The following is a 16,016-nucleotide window of genomic DNA, read 5'->3' on the forward strand; positions in this document are numbered from 1 at the left end:
CTGGATTTTGAAGGTATTTCTATTTATTAGTCTGAGTTGGGATCATGATTTCTTAAAATGTGTTTTCAAGTTTTTTCTGAAAGATAGTGTGGATGACCCTCTCAATTATCTATGAACAACATCGTAAATAAGTACGCCAATTAAAGATAAATACAATGTTAGAGTGATACATGAGAAATCAAGGAGCACCCAAACATGAAGATAGATGTCTGACTTGTTTAATGATATCTTGTCTTATGTAGAAGAAGATTATTGTGGAGGATGGTCGATTAAGAGACTATATGATGAAGAGTATTGGAAAGACATGGAAAAATACTAGATGTTCACTTTATCATCGCTTTTATAAAGTGTCACTGACTTTTGAGGAAAATGTTGCAAGACGTCCTGGTGGAATTGATCTTGACCAGTGGACATGGTTTCTTCAATACCGCAACGATAAGAAAACATAGGTAACATATTATTTGGTGGGTTCTTTAAGCTTCAAATCTCAAACTAATAGAGCTTTGCAAATGGTTTTAAGAGCCAAATAGAGCTGAGTTCCCCCTCAATTACCTGGATTAGCTAATTTATTTACTTCAGCTTGTAAATAGAACACTATTGTTAGAAGAGAACATATCTCTGATTTAAACTGTTTTAGTTACCTATTTTTAGAAGAGAACACTATTTTCTCTGATGCTTGCTGTTTTCTAGTCTTTATTATATACCTTAGCAATTGGTTTTTAAAGTCTGTTTACTATTTTAAAAAAATTCAACTATGGATTTTATTAATTCTTGGTTAATGCAAGTGCAGAAGATGTGCAAGCAGAATGCTGAAAATCGACGGAAGCAAACTTACACACACACTAATGGTTCAAAAAGCTTACCTAGGAGAAAGGCTGAAGAGGTTTGTCAATTAAAAAACTCAAGTTATTTGTTTCCTGTTCAAATTTTTTATGGTCTTATAGTTTTAAATATATGATTGTGGTCATAATAATGTAGGAGCGTAAACGTGGGAGACCAATGAGTAGAGGAGAGTTGTGGCCCTTGACTCACAAACGGAAAGACTCAACATATATGAATGAAGCAGCCAAGCTTATTGGTGTAAGCAATAATTGATCAATTTTCTTTATATACCTAAAATAACAATTCTTATTTAATGGTTGATACTAAATTTATGTAGGAGCAAATAGAAAGGATTGAAAGTCAGGATGGCGTGTCAAAGAAAATTTTAGAATTTGATTCACTTGCACAAGTGTTAGGAAAGGAACACGCTGGTCGGGTTCGAGGAGTGGGTTATGGGCCGACACCTACTCAAGTGTTTGGCCAAACAGTCTATCAATTTAATGGTGTATCTTCAACACAAGCTAATCGAGATCATGAAATGGAGGAGATGAAGTTGAAGATGCAGGAGCTTCAATCAGTGGTGGAAAGTGAGAGATCTAGAAGGCGAGCTCTTGAGAATTTTCTAACAAGATATATAGTCCAACAAGGAATGGAATTGCCGGCTGAGTTGGCTGATATGAGTAGTGTTGCGACGGTATGTTTTACCTTCTCTCTCTGTCTATGAATATTATGAAAAAAGTTTTTTTTTTTTAACATGACTTACTAGTAGAAGCACTACAATATTCATGCTTATTGCCAGAACTACCAAAGATTATAAGGGAGACTTTGGCATCACAAAGAACAATGATTTCTTTCATTTGATGAATAGGTTAGAATAAAGAGGAAAAAGATATTTAAAATAATGGCATTTTCTATAAGAGGTCTCTTAGCCCTCTGTTACATTTTTTTATCCTTAGGTTTCTCTGTTGTTGAAATTGATGTGTCTATTAATAAGTTTCTTGTTTTGGAATCAAGATTAGTTTTTGGGTGCTGAAATGTGGTGGTTTTTATCTTTATATGCTTTTTGGCCTTCCTTAAACTGATGGATTTTTGGTAGCAATGCATAGTTTTTTTGTTTCCAAGCACAGGGAAGGGAGACTTTTCATGTAAAGCTTGTGCTACTGTTTTTTTTTTTTTTCTTTTCATTTCATTGTTTTAGTCTTATAACCACCCACTAATTTTAAAGAGAAAAAAGATGGCATACTTTTTCCTACATGGTTTCTATCTTTTCCATTTTTGGTAATGAGTTTGTGGCAATGTTGGGCATAATCAGAAAAATAAAAGAGGGTTCGTTTATAGGACTATAATGCAGGTTTCCATTTTTGTTAGTTGCTCTTTATGGTGTAGATTGTAGTAGTAGGAAGGTTCTTGGTATTTGTCATATGGAAGCAGCTTACCACAAGAGATGCAGAGAACTTTGTGCTTGTGGAAATTTGATTTTTCTAGTTTTTTGGCAAATTCTAATGACCAACATCCAGAATCTAGCTGTAAATTTGTTTATTTCAGATGAACGTTATGTAATATCTATAATCAACAAAATCATCTACCAGAAAGACTCATGAAAGCTTCATTCTTTTTCCCAAAGTTTAATTAGTATTGATCTTGCGGTATGCGTTAATGGCCAAATATTTAGTAGTATTTCTCTATGAAGTTAATTTCTCCAAGTTCGATGAAATCCCAATGGGGCTGTTGTTTGAAGAAAGACTAATAGGTTTCTTCATGTTGGAATCCTTCTATTCCTCAAGAGAAAAGTCTTAAACTTTGTGGTACTCAAGTAGTAGGTTATTCTTTATCTGAAAAGTGTTATTCCTTATTGTTCTTATTTGTTTTTTATGTTTATATTTTCAGGCTTCAAACAGGCCAAGACCATCTTCCTCATCCAAATGTTGAAACCCACCGCAATGCTAATCATGCTATGTTCAACCTGGATTTAGCTTGTGATGAATTCCGGTTCTAATTTTGTTAGCAATGAACTTTGTTTTTCTGGAACTATGGATTGTGCACCAGTTTATCAGATTTTGGGTCTTATAGTTGGACAAATAGAAATTGTTCTGTGAAGAATTCTCCAAATTGGAGCTATGTTGCTTTGTTTTTAAACCTATTATTCTAGTTATTTGAGGGTTTTTTGTCCATGTGCCTTTGTATTTAGTAGTGCAAATTGTTTTGTTCAAAATTCTCTAAAGTACTTTTTCTATAGAATTGCTATGTTGTTATAGGTTGGAATATGTAAAAATATTGGGCAAATTCTACAGAAAAATGCGGTCAAACCGCCAAAAAATTGAATTGGAAAACGCTGCTATTGTATTTTTATTTTTATAGGTCAAATCGCTGTAAAAATGAATATAAACCGTCGGGAATCTTACGTCAGTTACAAACCGCTGCTAAACCAAACAAAACCGCTGCTGTTTAGTAATTTGCGGCGGTTATTCCAGCGGTTCATCTAAACTGCCGGAAAAGGGTTTTACGACCCCATATCAGGCGACAGATCTAAACTGCTGCTAATTTTATACTGCGACAGTTTGAACCGTCGCAAAATAGAGGAACAAACCGCTGGGAAAAAGCTTTTTTCCTGTAGTGTCTACACATAGAGACAATGCCAATGAATGGCCCAATTCGTAATGTCAGACTTGTGATACTGAAGTTAAAAATTTGGGGTTTGAAGTTTCAAAATTCAAACATACTAGTCTGAATTTCAGCTTGCCAACGCATAACTTTATATCAATATTTCTGATTTTTTTTTAATTTAAATTTGTGAAGTTCGAAATTATACTTAAGGTCTGAAGTGAGGTCTGAACTTTAGCTGATTGTCTGAACATAAGCTCTAGAGCCTAACTTCAAATCGAAATGTAAGAAGTTGGTATAGCCAGGTTTAAAGTTAGTATAGCCATTGAAACTTAATAGTATATAATGCTTTCATGTCTGCCTGAACTTTGTACAAAAAAGCTAAAACAAAATTCTAGACAAGACATTTCAACATACTTATAAGTGTTTTACCGTATCTTTTTAGTTTATGAATAAGAGTTAATTTTATTACTTTTAAAGCACCTAGAAGTTGCAAGGTATTTAGAAAATAAAAATTTACACTCCTGAGTAAACGACACATATTTAAAAAGAAGCACCAAAATTGATCCCTTATGTACTGTTAATGGAGAAGGAACACATACCTAAAGTTTTTCAATAGTGCAAAACTTTTTTTTGTTTTTTTTTTTGTTTTCTGACGAGGGAACCTGATGAGTTATGATTCCTTATGTTTTGATGATTTGACAAACCCTAAGGAACCAAATATCTCATGTGCTGCTATGTTGACATGCTTCTTGAAGAAACAGATGCAATCGGTCTCACTACACAAGCTGCAGGATATGTTCATATTGGGGTTTACATGAACAGGGTTGGTTCGAAATTTTCAAATACCAAACCAAACAAATTGTGTTTGGTTTTTAAATTTATAAACCAAACCAATAAAATTCGGTTTTTTCAACTTCGGATTTTCTCGGGTTATTCGATTTTTTCGGGTTTTTTCGAAAAAGTCTTCGTACAAAACGCATGACTTTTACTTCAAATATTTATTTAGTCCTACTAAGATACAACTATATAACTAAGGTGTTCCTTAAGAAAATAACACAAAATGTAAGATGGGTGATGATATTGTATAAAAATACTCAACAAAAAAGATAATAAAATCGGTTAAAATGAGTATTGCTAATTAATAAGCCATAAAGAAAATGACTTTAATCTAAATACTAAGTTATGCTAAAATAAGTACGGCTAATAAGTATTAATTACATGACAAAGAAAAAAATTAAGCTATGTATTTTTAAGCTCTAAACCAATTATGCAAAACTAAAGAATAGATATCCAATATTATTGTCATTTCTAGTGTTAGAATTGAATTTCTTTTGTTAGCAATAGTGTTGAGTTGGTTTTGATTTGGACTTTATTTCAGTTACTAACATCTATGGGATATAAAACTTATTAACATTCAAAATTCTAAGTTCAAGCTTAAAATAATATTATAAAAGACAAAAAACTATGAAATTTTTTAAGAAATATTTACAAATTACATTACAAATAAATATTTTTATGTATAAAATATTTTAAAAATCGAATACACGTAATGTCGGGTCAGTTTGGTTGGGTCCGACTTTTTTTAGCTAAACCCAAACCAAACCAAACCAATTATGGTCGGTTTTTTTTTTTTAACACCAAACCAAGTCAAACCAAACTACTAGTCGGGTTTTTTTTCTCGGTTTGACTCGGTTTATCGGTTTGGTGCAGTTTATCGGTTTGCTTTATACACCCCTATGTTCATATATGAAGGACCAGATATGTTTTCAAAGGGACCAGATGAGATCAAGTTCCCAGTAGGATATGTTCATATATGAAGGACCAAATACAGATTCAGAGGGACCAAATGAGATCGAGTCCCCAGCTATTGCTTGGTCAATTACAATTGTAAAGAGATTGATATTTCAGCAGTGTAGCAGCAGAGCAGCAGAGTTATTGCAGCCTGTTCAAGAATAGATGAGGGACCAGGATCCTCCAGATGAGAGACCAGGTCCCTGGAGCATTGAAAAGTCAATTTTATAGTTGTAAAGCTGCCAACACTGTAGCAGTACAGTAGTGCAGCAGCAATACAACAGTAGAGGATCAATATGGGTTGTCACCTTCTCACCCCTTTCCTTCTACATATACAACGCCATGCTCAAATGAAGAATTATTCTTTCACAAATCAAATTGCTCCATCCTAAGCGCAAGTCTCCACCTTTCAAGGTGTTCCCCAAGAACAAAGCCTTAACAAGCCGAAGGACCAGATCCAAAACTGAAGATGCTTTAGTCCTTAGGTTGTTGAGTCTTTATTCTTTTATGCTAAATTGTAAACCTACTCTTCTTTAAACGGAAGCTAGTTGTAGGTGTTCTAAATTCTCAAGGTTGCTTCCACAAGCTCTTGACTGGTACACTAGGCTAGAGTTAGTCTAGGTGTATTAGTATGTGGGTGGCTAGAGTTAGTCACGATGTTGAATTCTCAAAGGGTGCCTTTGAGTTGTACACTAGGCTAGAGTTAGTCTAGGTTTATTAGTTTACTTGGCTAGAGGTAGTCAAGTGTGAAGGTTACGATTGGGCTATTGTAAGGGTGAGGAGTTATGGGAGTTAATTCTTAGCTTACAATTGGTTGTAATCTGAAGTTGCACGGTTAGTGGAGTTGAAATCCTACTGGGGTAGGTCATGGTTTTTAATCCCTTGAGCAAGGAGTTTTTCACGTAAAAAATCTTGTGTTATTCTCTTACTGCACTGTTTGAGAGAACTGGTAGCAACCAAGTCTCTCTATATACTTTGTTTGGTGGACGTGTAGCCTCCATCAGAACCCTTTGTCGTAGATAGGGGGTTTCAAACCTGAGACCTCCATTATGAAAGTCTCATTCTCAACCAACTAAGCCACCATTGCGAGTTAATACTACTAAACTTTAAATAGCTTAAGCTTTTCATGGGACGCCATTTGGACACTGCCATTTAAGCAATAGCCAGCGTTTTAAAATTTCACAAACAACCAATACGAAGTTGGTATGCAATCTTTAGAAAAAAAAAACTGCACCTTCTCCTCCTCCTTCTTCAACAAAATCTTTGCTCGATGTTGGTTGACAAAGGTTCCATGTCAGTGTTCCTATTAATTGTATTATAAATTGAGGTTTCATGGATGAAATAGATGACATACCATAAGTGAAATGAAATGAGTTCATATGAGTGAATTGAAATGGATGAATAAAGCAAGTATGGGTTGAAAGTGAATAAATTAAATTGAAGTATCATGGATGAAATCGATGAGGTACCAACAACAACAACATACCTAATATAATTCCACAGATAGGGTCTGGAGAGGGTAGATTGTGCGTAGACCTTATCCCTACCTTATGAGGGTAGAGAGAGGTTATTTCATAGATCCTCGGCTTAAGGAGATATGAAAAGTAAGCAGTAACCAACAACAACAACATATCCAGTATAATCTAACATGTGAGATCTGGGAATGGTAGAGTGTACGCAAACTTTAATCCTATCTTATGAGTGAAATAAATTAAATGAGGCATTATGTGAATCGACAAGGATGATCAAAGTTCGTTTGAAAATTGATGGAATACAAGCATAAAACAGCCGAAGCAAATAGCGAGGATCAAACTTGCATGTAATATAGAAAACACATAATCACATATTTTAATCAAATATAAAATCGATAATTTTCTCTTGAAGCGTGAATGCGGCCACAAATCTAGCCTTCAAGCATGAGCAAAAGCCGTCCACACGTCCATCCTCCAGTTCCAACGGTCTTCTGCTGTGTAATTCGAATAATACTTGAATTTGCGAAATTCGTGTGAGCGAATTTCTATGGATAAGGTGTAGAAACTTACATCCTTATGGAATAAGACCCTTTATATAACTACAGATTTTAGGGTTTAAACCCATTTCCCAAACCTGCTAGGTCTTTCGTTTCCACCAAAAAATCAGATTTCATTTAATTCTTTACTATTCGGGCGCAGCAGGGACCACATAATTTAATTAATGAGCTTTCTATTATGGAAATTCGAAATATCTGAATTAATTTTACCATAATAAATTACGAATTATTCCACTAAAGATTCATAAGTGCACTCCTCAGTTCAGTTTCAAAATATTTTATTAAAACTTATTTAACTCCGCATGTTAAGATTACAGATACCGATCAATTAAATTAAATTACTGACAATTTAATTCAGTGACTAATTAAATCCTTTATACTTTTGCTTAACCTATTTCATGTGATGGATACACTCACATCAAAGCTTATAAGCATCCATAAAAGGGTATCATCAATCTCAAAGTCGAGACATGAATTCTATCAAGTAATTATTATTTCTCAAATGTTATTTGTTACTATCTAACCTATCAGCTACAATATTGACTCACATTAAAGTCGTACCTTTTGATAATTCAAAATAATGAACAATCACATTGATCATAACAATTATATCAATATTAAGAGTATAAGTACATTTAATGAACTAGAGAAGTTGTTTTATATACTCAGTACGAAAACACTTATCTCTACTTGGTCCGTTCAATAGATACAAAATGTGTTAGCACAAGAAGTCGGAACTATACTGTTCCTATAATGAAGATAAATTATATTTAATCTTGTACTACAATCATACTGATGACTTTGTCCAATTTCCATCTGAGATTGTGGACAAAAACTTTATACTTATAAGAATCGATGGTTTAATCTTCCGTGTATAAGCTAAACTCTATACACTAAATCATCTACTATATAAATAAAGTACACACATACGAATACATGATTTATTTAATTCATTATTAAAAATTGAATAAATAATTATTCTATATTAAATACTATATCCAAACACATGGTTAATACGATATATCCCAACAATCTCCCTCTTAGACTTTTAACCATGACGATTGTTAGAATATACCATTATCTATACACATGGTTAATGGTCTATACCCCAACAAAAATAAATAAATTAAATTGAGGTGCCATGGATGATATGGAATGAGGTATCATGAGTAAAATGAGACGGATGAATAAAGCAATTACTAATTGAAAATAAATAAATTAAATTGAGGTACGGATGAAATGAAATGAATGACGTATCATGCTTGAAATGAAATGGAGGTACCATGAGCGAAATTAAATGAATATATTAACAAAGTTTAGACATATGAGGTTGAAGGACTTTACACAAAATTTCTGATATTTAGGATTGTCAAGCCAAACATGAGAAAAAATTGTAAATATCAAGCCAAACTCCAAACAAGAATGTTTGAAGTTTAGGACTGTCAAACCGAACTTCAAACATTGTTTGAAGTTCGGAATTGTCAAACCAAATTTTAAAAAAATTGTATGAAGTTTGCTTGCTCAAGCGCATGCCAAACTTCAGATACCCGTGTTTCTAAAGTTGGCCCTAAAGCGGCCAAACTTGTAATTTTTTATACTACGGCTATGACATAAATGGTGGTTCCAAAATTGAATACCTATGCACTTGCCCCTTAACAACTAGATATAAGTTAAATAAAGGTGCACAAAATGAAAACCTGATGCAATTCGTACTAAACATTGCCTATATTTGAAGAATAATATTGTGCACCAACAAAATGAAAAAATGACACAATATGGCACAATTTATTTTAGGTCAACTCTTAACTTATTACTCACTTTAGCTGTAATTTCTTCTTTTTTATTTTTTGTTAGCAATCAGCTATAAGTTTTCGCCTCTATGTGAAACTCTGACACGCCTTATCTAGTTAAATTCAAAATCTGCAGTGTATCACTTGTTGGTTGCATAAAATTTTGATTGAAGAATGCATGCCAATTAGTTCGAGTTAGACTTCATTTTTTGGATGAAATTCTTTTGCTGAACTGAGTACTACCTTTATTCTGTGCCTATAAACAAATGTGCGTGCAGGAAAATTCACCGGCCATTGACGAAGCTCAAATTCGATTAAAAAAGATTTGGATCCAAAAATTTGAGTTCGAAAACATTTAGGTGTTGCCGATTCTTTGTGAAAGTTCTCTAGTGAAGCTTAGTCTTGAGTTTGAGGTCATTTGAAGCTGAATTGATGTGGTTTGGTTCGAAAACGCCATAGCTAGATAGCTATTGAAGTTCTCTTAAGCTTGAGTTCAAGATTCAAGTTTTAGAAATTGAAATTTGTTTCAAGTGGATGTTATTGAAATTGATTCGATACATCTTAACGAGTTTGAATCTCAATTTTGGGATATTCTGGTGGACATTGAGGTGGTTTGAATTGAATTTAAGCTACGGTTCAAAGGAAGAAGTTGAAGTTTCTAACATGTATAACTGTGTCTTTTTCGGGTATTCCTATGTATCCCCTTTGTATCCATTGTGTATCTCTTGTGTATCACCTCTTTATCCTTTGTGTATCCCAGTATATTTGTGTATATCCGTGTATACCCATGTGTGATATACATAGATATACATTGAGATACACATGTTACAAAAATATTTTCTCAACTAGATTTCAACTACCAATTTGGATTCCAAACCAGCTCAAATCAGCTCCAATTTTTCTCAAATTTCATATATATTTCCAATGAATTTAAACCACACCCAATGACAAATTCTTTTGTCATAGATCTTTTGAGTATAGTATATCATTGATAATTTTTTGTTGGCCAAAAATCGTAAATGATATTTTATGGCTAAGCGACCATAAATTTTTTAACTTTTTGGTACGCTTAGGTAAATGTCCCTAAGAAAATTAAGGGAAACCAGGCCCATTTATCCTCGTTCAGCTGGGACAAGAACTCCACCGGTACCACTTAGGTAACTATTGGGAAATTAATTGGCCCAATTGGTTGACGAATAAGTGCACTAACAATACACGAAAATATTCATACAATTAGATAAATAAAAAGATAATTATATGTAACCTTATTGAATATGCATTATTTGATAATTTAAAATGAAGATTTGTACACTGTCTATCACCTGACCCAAACTTATAACAAAAAGGAGTTCATATGAGTCCTATTGATTACTAGTTAGTTGACAAACTCAAATTTATTATTGGATTTAGAGTTCAAGTCGTGGTTAGAAACTGGTTTTGCAAAATTTGAACGTGAAAACCATATTAGAAACGTAACCCACATTTGTTAAACAAATTTAAAGAAGTGAGATAAAATTTTGAATTTGATTCTTGTAAGAAATATGGAGTGGATGTTATTTAGAATTGCTGAAAATAGTCTGAGGAGGTTACGCAGTCTACAAAATTTGAAGTCGTTTGGTGGAGATTTCTATTGAATTTGAATAGAAATTGCAATTGAAAATCACATAAGAAGTTTGTCACTGCAGCTAGCGATGTTTATACATTGTTATATACTTTTATACAAGATTGATACATTTTTATAAATCGTTCTACACCTTTATACGAAGCAGATACATTAATGTATAATGTATTAACATTATTGCGAATAAAAAGATGGTTATGCTAGTGTAAATTGAAATGCGGAAAAAGGCCAAATATACCCATGTACTATCGAAAAAGGGCCAAATATATCCTTCGTTATACGTTGGGTCCAAATATACTCTGCCTTTATACTTTGGGTCCAAATATACTCATCCTCCGTTAAAGCTATTCAAGATGGACATCCAATCCTATATGACACTGACATTTGATAAGGTGGACACCATGTGGCGTGCCACCTTAGCATTCCTAACTCATTTTACTCATCCCCTCTATTTGTTCTTCCACCACTAAAATTTCTTCTACTCCACCACCATAACTTAGAAAAACAATAGCTTAGAAATTTGAAGAGAACATAACAATTATATGAAAGTTCCATGCATAAAAAATTCGGAAGTAAATTGCAAGAGATTATAAAAGCAGTACTGTAATCAGGATAGCATTAATGAGTAAAAACAAGAACGAGAATCAGATTTTGAGCTAAACGGTGTAGCCGCTGTAAGTTCTTGTAGATTACTTTCAGTTACCTCCCATAATTAGAGAATTTTTCAAGTTTTAAATCTAAAAGAAAGGTCAGTTTAGCCTCTGTTTATGTTGTTCTGTTCATTTGGGTATTTATCAGGTAATTGAAGATTTAGTAACGTGAAATCCTTGATACAGTACTGCTCATTCATGCTATCCTGATTACAGTACTGCTTTTATAATCTCTATTGCAATTTGTCTCCGAGTTTTTTATTACGGAACTTTCATATAATTGTTATATTTTATTCAAAATTCTAAGCTATTGTTTTTCTAAGTTATGGTGGCGGAAGAGAAGGAAATTTTAGTAGTGGAAGAACAAATAGAGCGAGAGGTAAAATGGGTTAGGGTTGTTGAGGTGACATGTCATGCGACATTTACCTAATCAAATGTCAATGCCACGTAGGATTGAATGTCCACCTTGAATAACTTTAATAGAGGAGAAGGTATATTTGGACCCAAAGTATAATTACAGAATATATTTGAATCCAAAATATAATGGGGGTATATTTGATCATTTTCCGATAGTAGTGGGTATATTTGGCCCTTTTCCCTTTAAAATATGACTCTTGAGTGAAACGTATTGCATTGGGGTGTATCTTCTTGAAAAGTTCCCCTTGTATCGTACTTTTTATGCCGTGAGAGAAATTTCAAACTGGTCAAAGTAATGGTATATAGCAATAAATAGTCTCTCAGGAGTTGGGACAGATCAAGTACTCCCTCCCGAGAAAAAAAAAAAGTTCGCTTAGTCTTTTTTTCTTGGATAAAAAAAAGAGTTCACTTAGCAAATCAAGAAAGAATGAACCTTTTTTTATTCTTCATATTTGCTCCTATTAAGTGTTATATGATCAAATCCCAATACATATTTAATTAGGGATAGTTTAGTTAAATTATTTATTTTTGTCTAGGAGTTAGCATTTTCTTAAGGGGTGTGCAAATGGCTAAGTATGTTTTTTTTTTATCCGGAGGGAGTATTATATAACAACCACTACTGCACCACATTTCTTCATCCTCCATGTTATCAATAGTTGCTTTCAATGGACATCAATGACTAGTCGTCTAGTGGTACTTATTTTCAAGAAGGAAATCAGTTGCAATTTGCAAAACGAAAATGAAATAGATGCAGAGATAATTAGCCAGAAACACCAAGAAATAAATTCTGAGACAGTAGTGAAAAGGATGTTTGATCCAAAGGACACACTGAAGTAGGGGACCCCAAAAAAATGTAGATAAGATTTTAGGATTCTCCTCTATCTGTGTTACAACTTGAAAAACCATTTAAAGTTGGTGGATATAGGCAACGTAACATCCATTAAGACTTCACTAAAAACAAATGTGTTCCTTTATCTGCATCTGTTAAAAATAAAAATTATAAGAAAATCTGAATCTGTGGTGTATATATCTCTAATTCCAAGTTGTTGCAACGCATTTCATGCTATGAAATTACTATATTAGAAATGAGTTTAACCTCTATATATAATTATATACCTGACAATGTAAAAGAATTTTACATTAACGTCAATCACCAAAAAACACGCCCTTGTCCCAAAAACATCATTTCCATTCCCCTCCCAAGAGTTTGTTAGCTAGAGACCATTAGGCCAGCAAGGATAAGTCAAAAGTCGTGTGGGCTATATGACCCATTGTTTCGTTTCAGTCTCATTTGTTACTCCAATTGATTTTGACCCACACAAATTAACACCAATCGATTCATTTGACACCCCTAGATTGAATTGATCACAGGCTTCTCTCTACGACAAGTTTGAACATGCATGTAACCTCTCTCACGTACAAGTTTGATTCTTTTTTATGGACACATAAAAATTCTTTTGACAATGTTTGTGGTAAGACTGGAATGCAGGACCTCCAATTTTACTCTATTGTGTGATCATCTCATCTAAAAGTTTAAATTGTTAGAGAAAACACAATTTTATATATTTAATTATGTCTCAATAAAAGCACCATAATTATGTTAGCAAATACTTGCATTAAATATTTACGTCGTACAAAATAATTTAATTACAAAAAATATAAAGTGAAAATACATATCACATAATCATGATTAAAATAGAAGCTTATATGCAAGCTAGCCACACATAAACCTCTAGCCTTTCGAAGTACCGCACCTAATGATCACGTGAATTTCCATTACCAATATCTTTGACTTACCTATGTTTGATTTTATTGATCAGCATCCAAAATTAGCCTATACCGTGACCATCTGAAAAATTTCTGTTATATCAATTACCAAACAAGATCTCCCATGATTGTTATGCGTGACTTCTGTGTTAGGTTCATCTATGTCGTGACGTTGAAAATGGTTTTAAAGTGGTAGAACATGTATCGTTAATAAAGAAAGTAGTAATTATTGAAGGCAAAAGAGAGAGGTGCCGTTAGGCCATCTCCAACCTTGCACATTTTTTGCATGAAATGCTATTTTGGTGCAAAAAATGGTGTTTTGGAGCTCCAACCTTGCATTATTTTTTGCACCATTTTGGTGCATGAATAATGTTGCACCAAATTTGGTGCAACACTATTCATTGCACCATTACTATTCATTAATAATTTTTTATTATTATATAACACTTTTAATTTAACATATTGTAAATTTTAATTTTTACATTTAGATTCCTAATATACCTATTCATCTACACCATTACTATTCATTAATATTTTATTATTATATAACACTTTTAATTTATAATTTTAGATTCCTAATATACCTAATTATTTTTTATGTAATATCTTATAATATTAATTTTACATCTTAATTTTGGAGTGTAAGTTTTATAAATTAATTTTCGTATATATCATTTTATATAAAATTGTAAGTTAATTTTATTATAAGTTATAATTGTATTAAAAAATATAAACATCACAAAAATGAAAAGTGCAAATATAAAATATAATATGTTGTTAATAAATAACACAATGTTCAATAACATAATAATTTCGAATATATAACACAATTATAACACAATGTTCAATAACAACACAATGATCAATAACATAACAATGTTCAATACATTAAAATTGAAAATACATTAAACAACATAATAATTTAGAAAATTATAACAATAATTTAGTACTCTGGTAGGTTGTTTCCAGATCCACCAATATCATTAAAATATTAAGTGTATGGGGCAGAGGATTGTTGTGGTTGTGGCTATTGAAATTGTTGACTTCTTTTTATCCATTATTCGTTTTTGTTCTTGTCGAATAAATTCACGAATATTTGGATCACCAATAGAATCTAAATTCGACAATAAAATTTTATTTTCTTCTTTAAATTCTTTTAGTTTCAAAGCTCTATCTTTCATCTCCAAATCACCCTGCCTGTCTGCACCTGACTTTGCCAACAACTCAACAAGCCGATTATTTTCTGATTGGACCATTTGCATAGCAGATGAAAAACCTTCTTCGATTTTTCTCTCCAATTTTGCTTTCTTCACCCCAATAGGTCGTTGTGATGATGTGGAATCACCTGCAACATCCTCATTCAAATTTAGTGAAAATGATGATAAGTTAGGAGATGATACTAGAGGTGAATCAGGAGTAGGAGTCTCAGACTCCGATGATATATAAGAAGAGCCTTGCTTTCGAACGTTTTTACTTCCAACATCGACATCTTTAAACTTCTCAAAATCCTTCATCATATCCCACACATGATCAAATTTAAAATCTTTTTTGTAGTTCGGATCTTGCATAAGTAAACATTTTGCTTGATTAATCTGCAATATTTAAAAAAACAATTGAAGGGAAACTGTAAGTAAATATATACAAATAAAGTATAAAAATTTACAAAATAAATACTCACAATATCTTTATCTGAAGCACCACTAGGATGCAAATTTTCAACTTGACGTACACAACCATTTAATTTTCTTATAGCCTTCTCAATAACTTTAATTCGACATTCCAACGATCTTTTGTTGCGATACTCCCAATACTCATCCTTTGCACTATTGTACCCATCTTCCATTCGACCCCAAAAATTATCTCTAGATTGATTTATACCCGTTATTGGATCTTGAGATACATCTAAATAAACTTGGCATAATACCATATCTTCATTGGTAGAGTATCCTGTAGATCGGGTAGACATTTTTTGCAAGTGAATAGAGGAAAAGTGGATTATATGGTTAAAGAAAAACTAAAGCCAATTTCGTATGAATGGGTATTTTGGGACTTGAATATATATAGATAAAAGTAGAGCCAAAATAGGATAGTTTTGCAATCTCGTTTTGCAATTATTGCAGGGCCGTGGCGTTTTTGGAGAAAAGAAATGCTACATGATATATTAACATCATGTATTATACTGCACAACATGATAATCGAGGATGAGCGTGATCTTAATGCACTAATTCAAGATGCTTGGGAAGGTCCAACTCCAACAGTAGAAATAGTAGATGAAAATTATCGATTTGAACAATTTTTAGCTCGACACAAAAAAATTAAGAACAAAGATGCTCATTTTGCACTTCGTAATGCATTAGTAGAGCATTTATAGGAGCAACGTACTAATCATGGAAGTTGAATATTTATGTAGAAATTAAAATAAATTCTACCTTAATGTAATAGTATTTATTTAATTATATTTTATCAATGATTTCACTTTTATTTGAATTATCCATTAATATGTATAACGTATAATATTTGCTTAC

The 16,016-nt window shown here is 32.6% G+C and overlaps 2 protein-coding genes across 2 annotated transcripts; one reads left to right on the top strand and one right to left on the bottom strand.

Moving 5' to 3' along the window:
- Positions 1–779: 779 nt before the first annotated feature.
- On the top strand, positions 780–3,111 carry LOC132618459 (uncharacterized). The gene is made up of 4 exons (XM_060333508.1): positions 780–883; positions 979–1,080; positions 1,160–1,516; positions 2,710–3,111. Exons 1-4 carry the CDS (start codon positions 794–796, stop codon positions 2,749–2,751), a joined length of 591 nt encoding a protein of 196 aa, XP_060189491.1. The 5' UTR covers positions 780–793; the 3' UTR covers positions 2,752–3,111.
- A 2,194-nt stretch (positions 3,112–5,305) lies between these two features.
- On the bottom strand, positions 5,306–15,515 carry LOC132620030 (uncharacterized). Its single transcript, XM_060334760.1, has 3 exons — positions 15,170–15,515; positions 14,536–15,083; positions 5,306–5,420 (listed from the first exon to the last, which is right to left on the bottom strand). The coding sequence occupies exons 1-3, from the start codon at positions 15,455–15,457 to the stop codon at positions 5,306–5,308; spliced, it is 951 nt and encodes a 316-aa protein (XP_060190743.1). The 5' UTR covers positions 15,458–15,515.
- Positions 15,516–16,016: the final 501 nt, after the last annotated feature.

Source organism: Lycium barbarum, chromosome 11 (assembly GCF_019175385.1).
Source record: "Lycium barbarum isolate Lr01 chromosome 11, ASM1917538v2, whole genome shotgun sequence".
NCBI lineage: Eukaryota > Viridiplantae > Streptophyta > Magnoliopsida > Solanales > Solanaceae > Lycium > Lycium barbarum.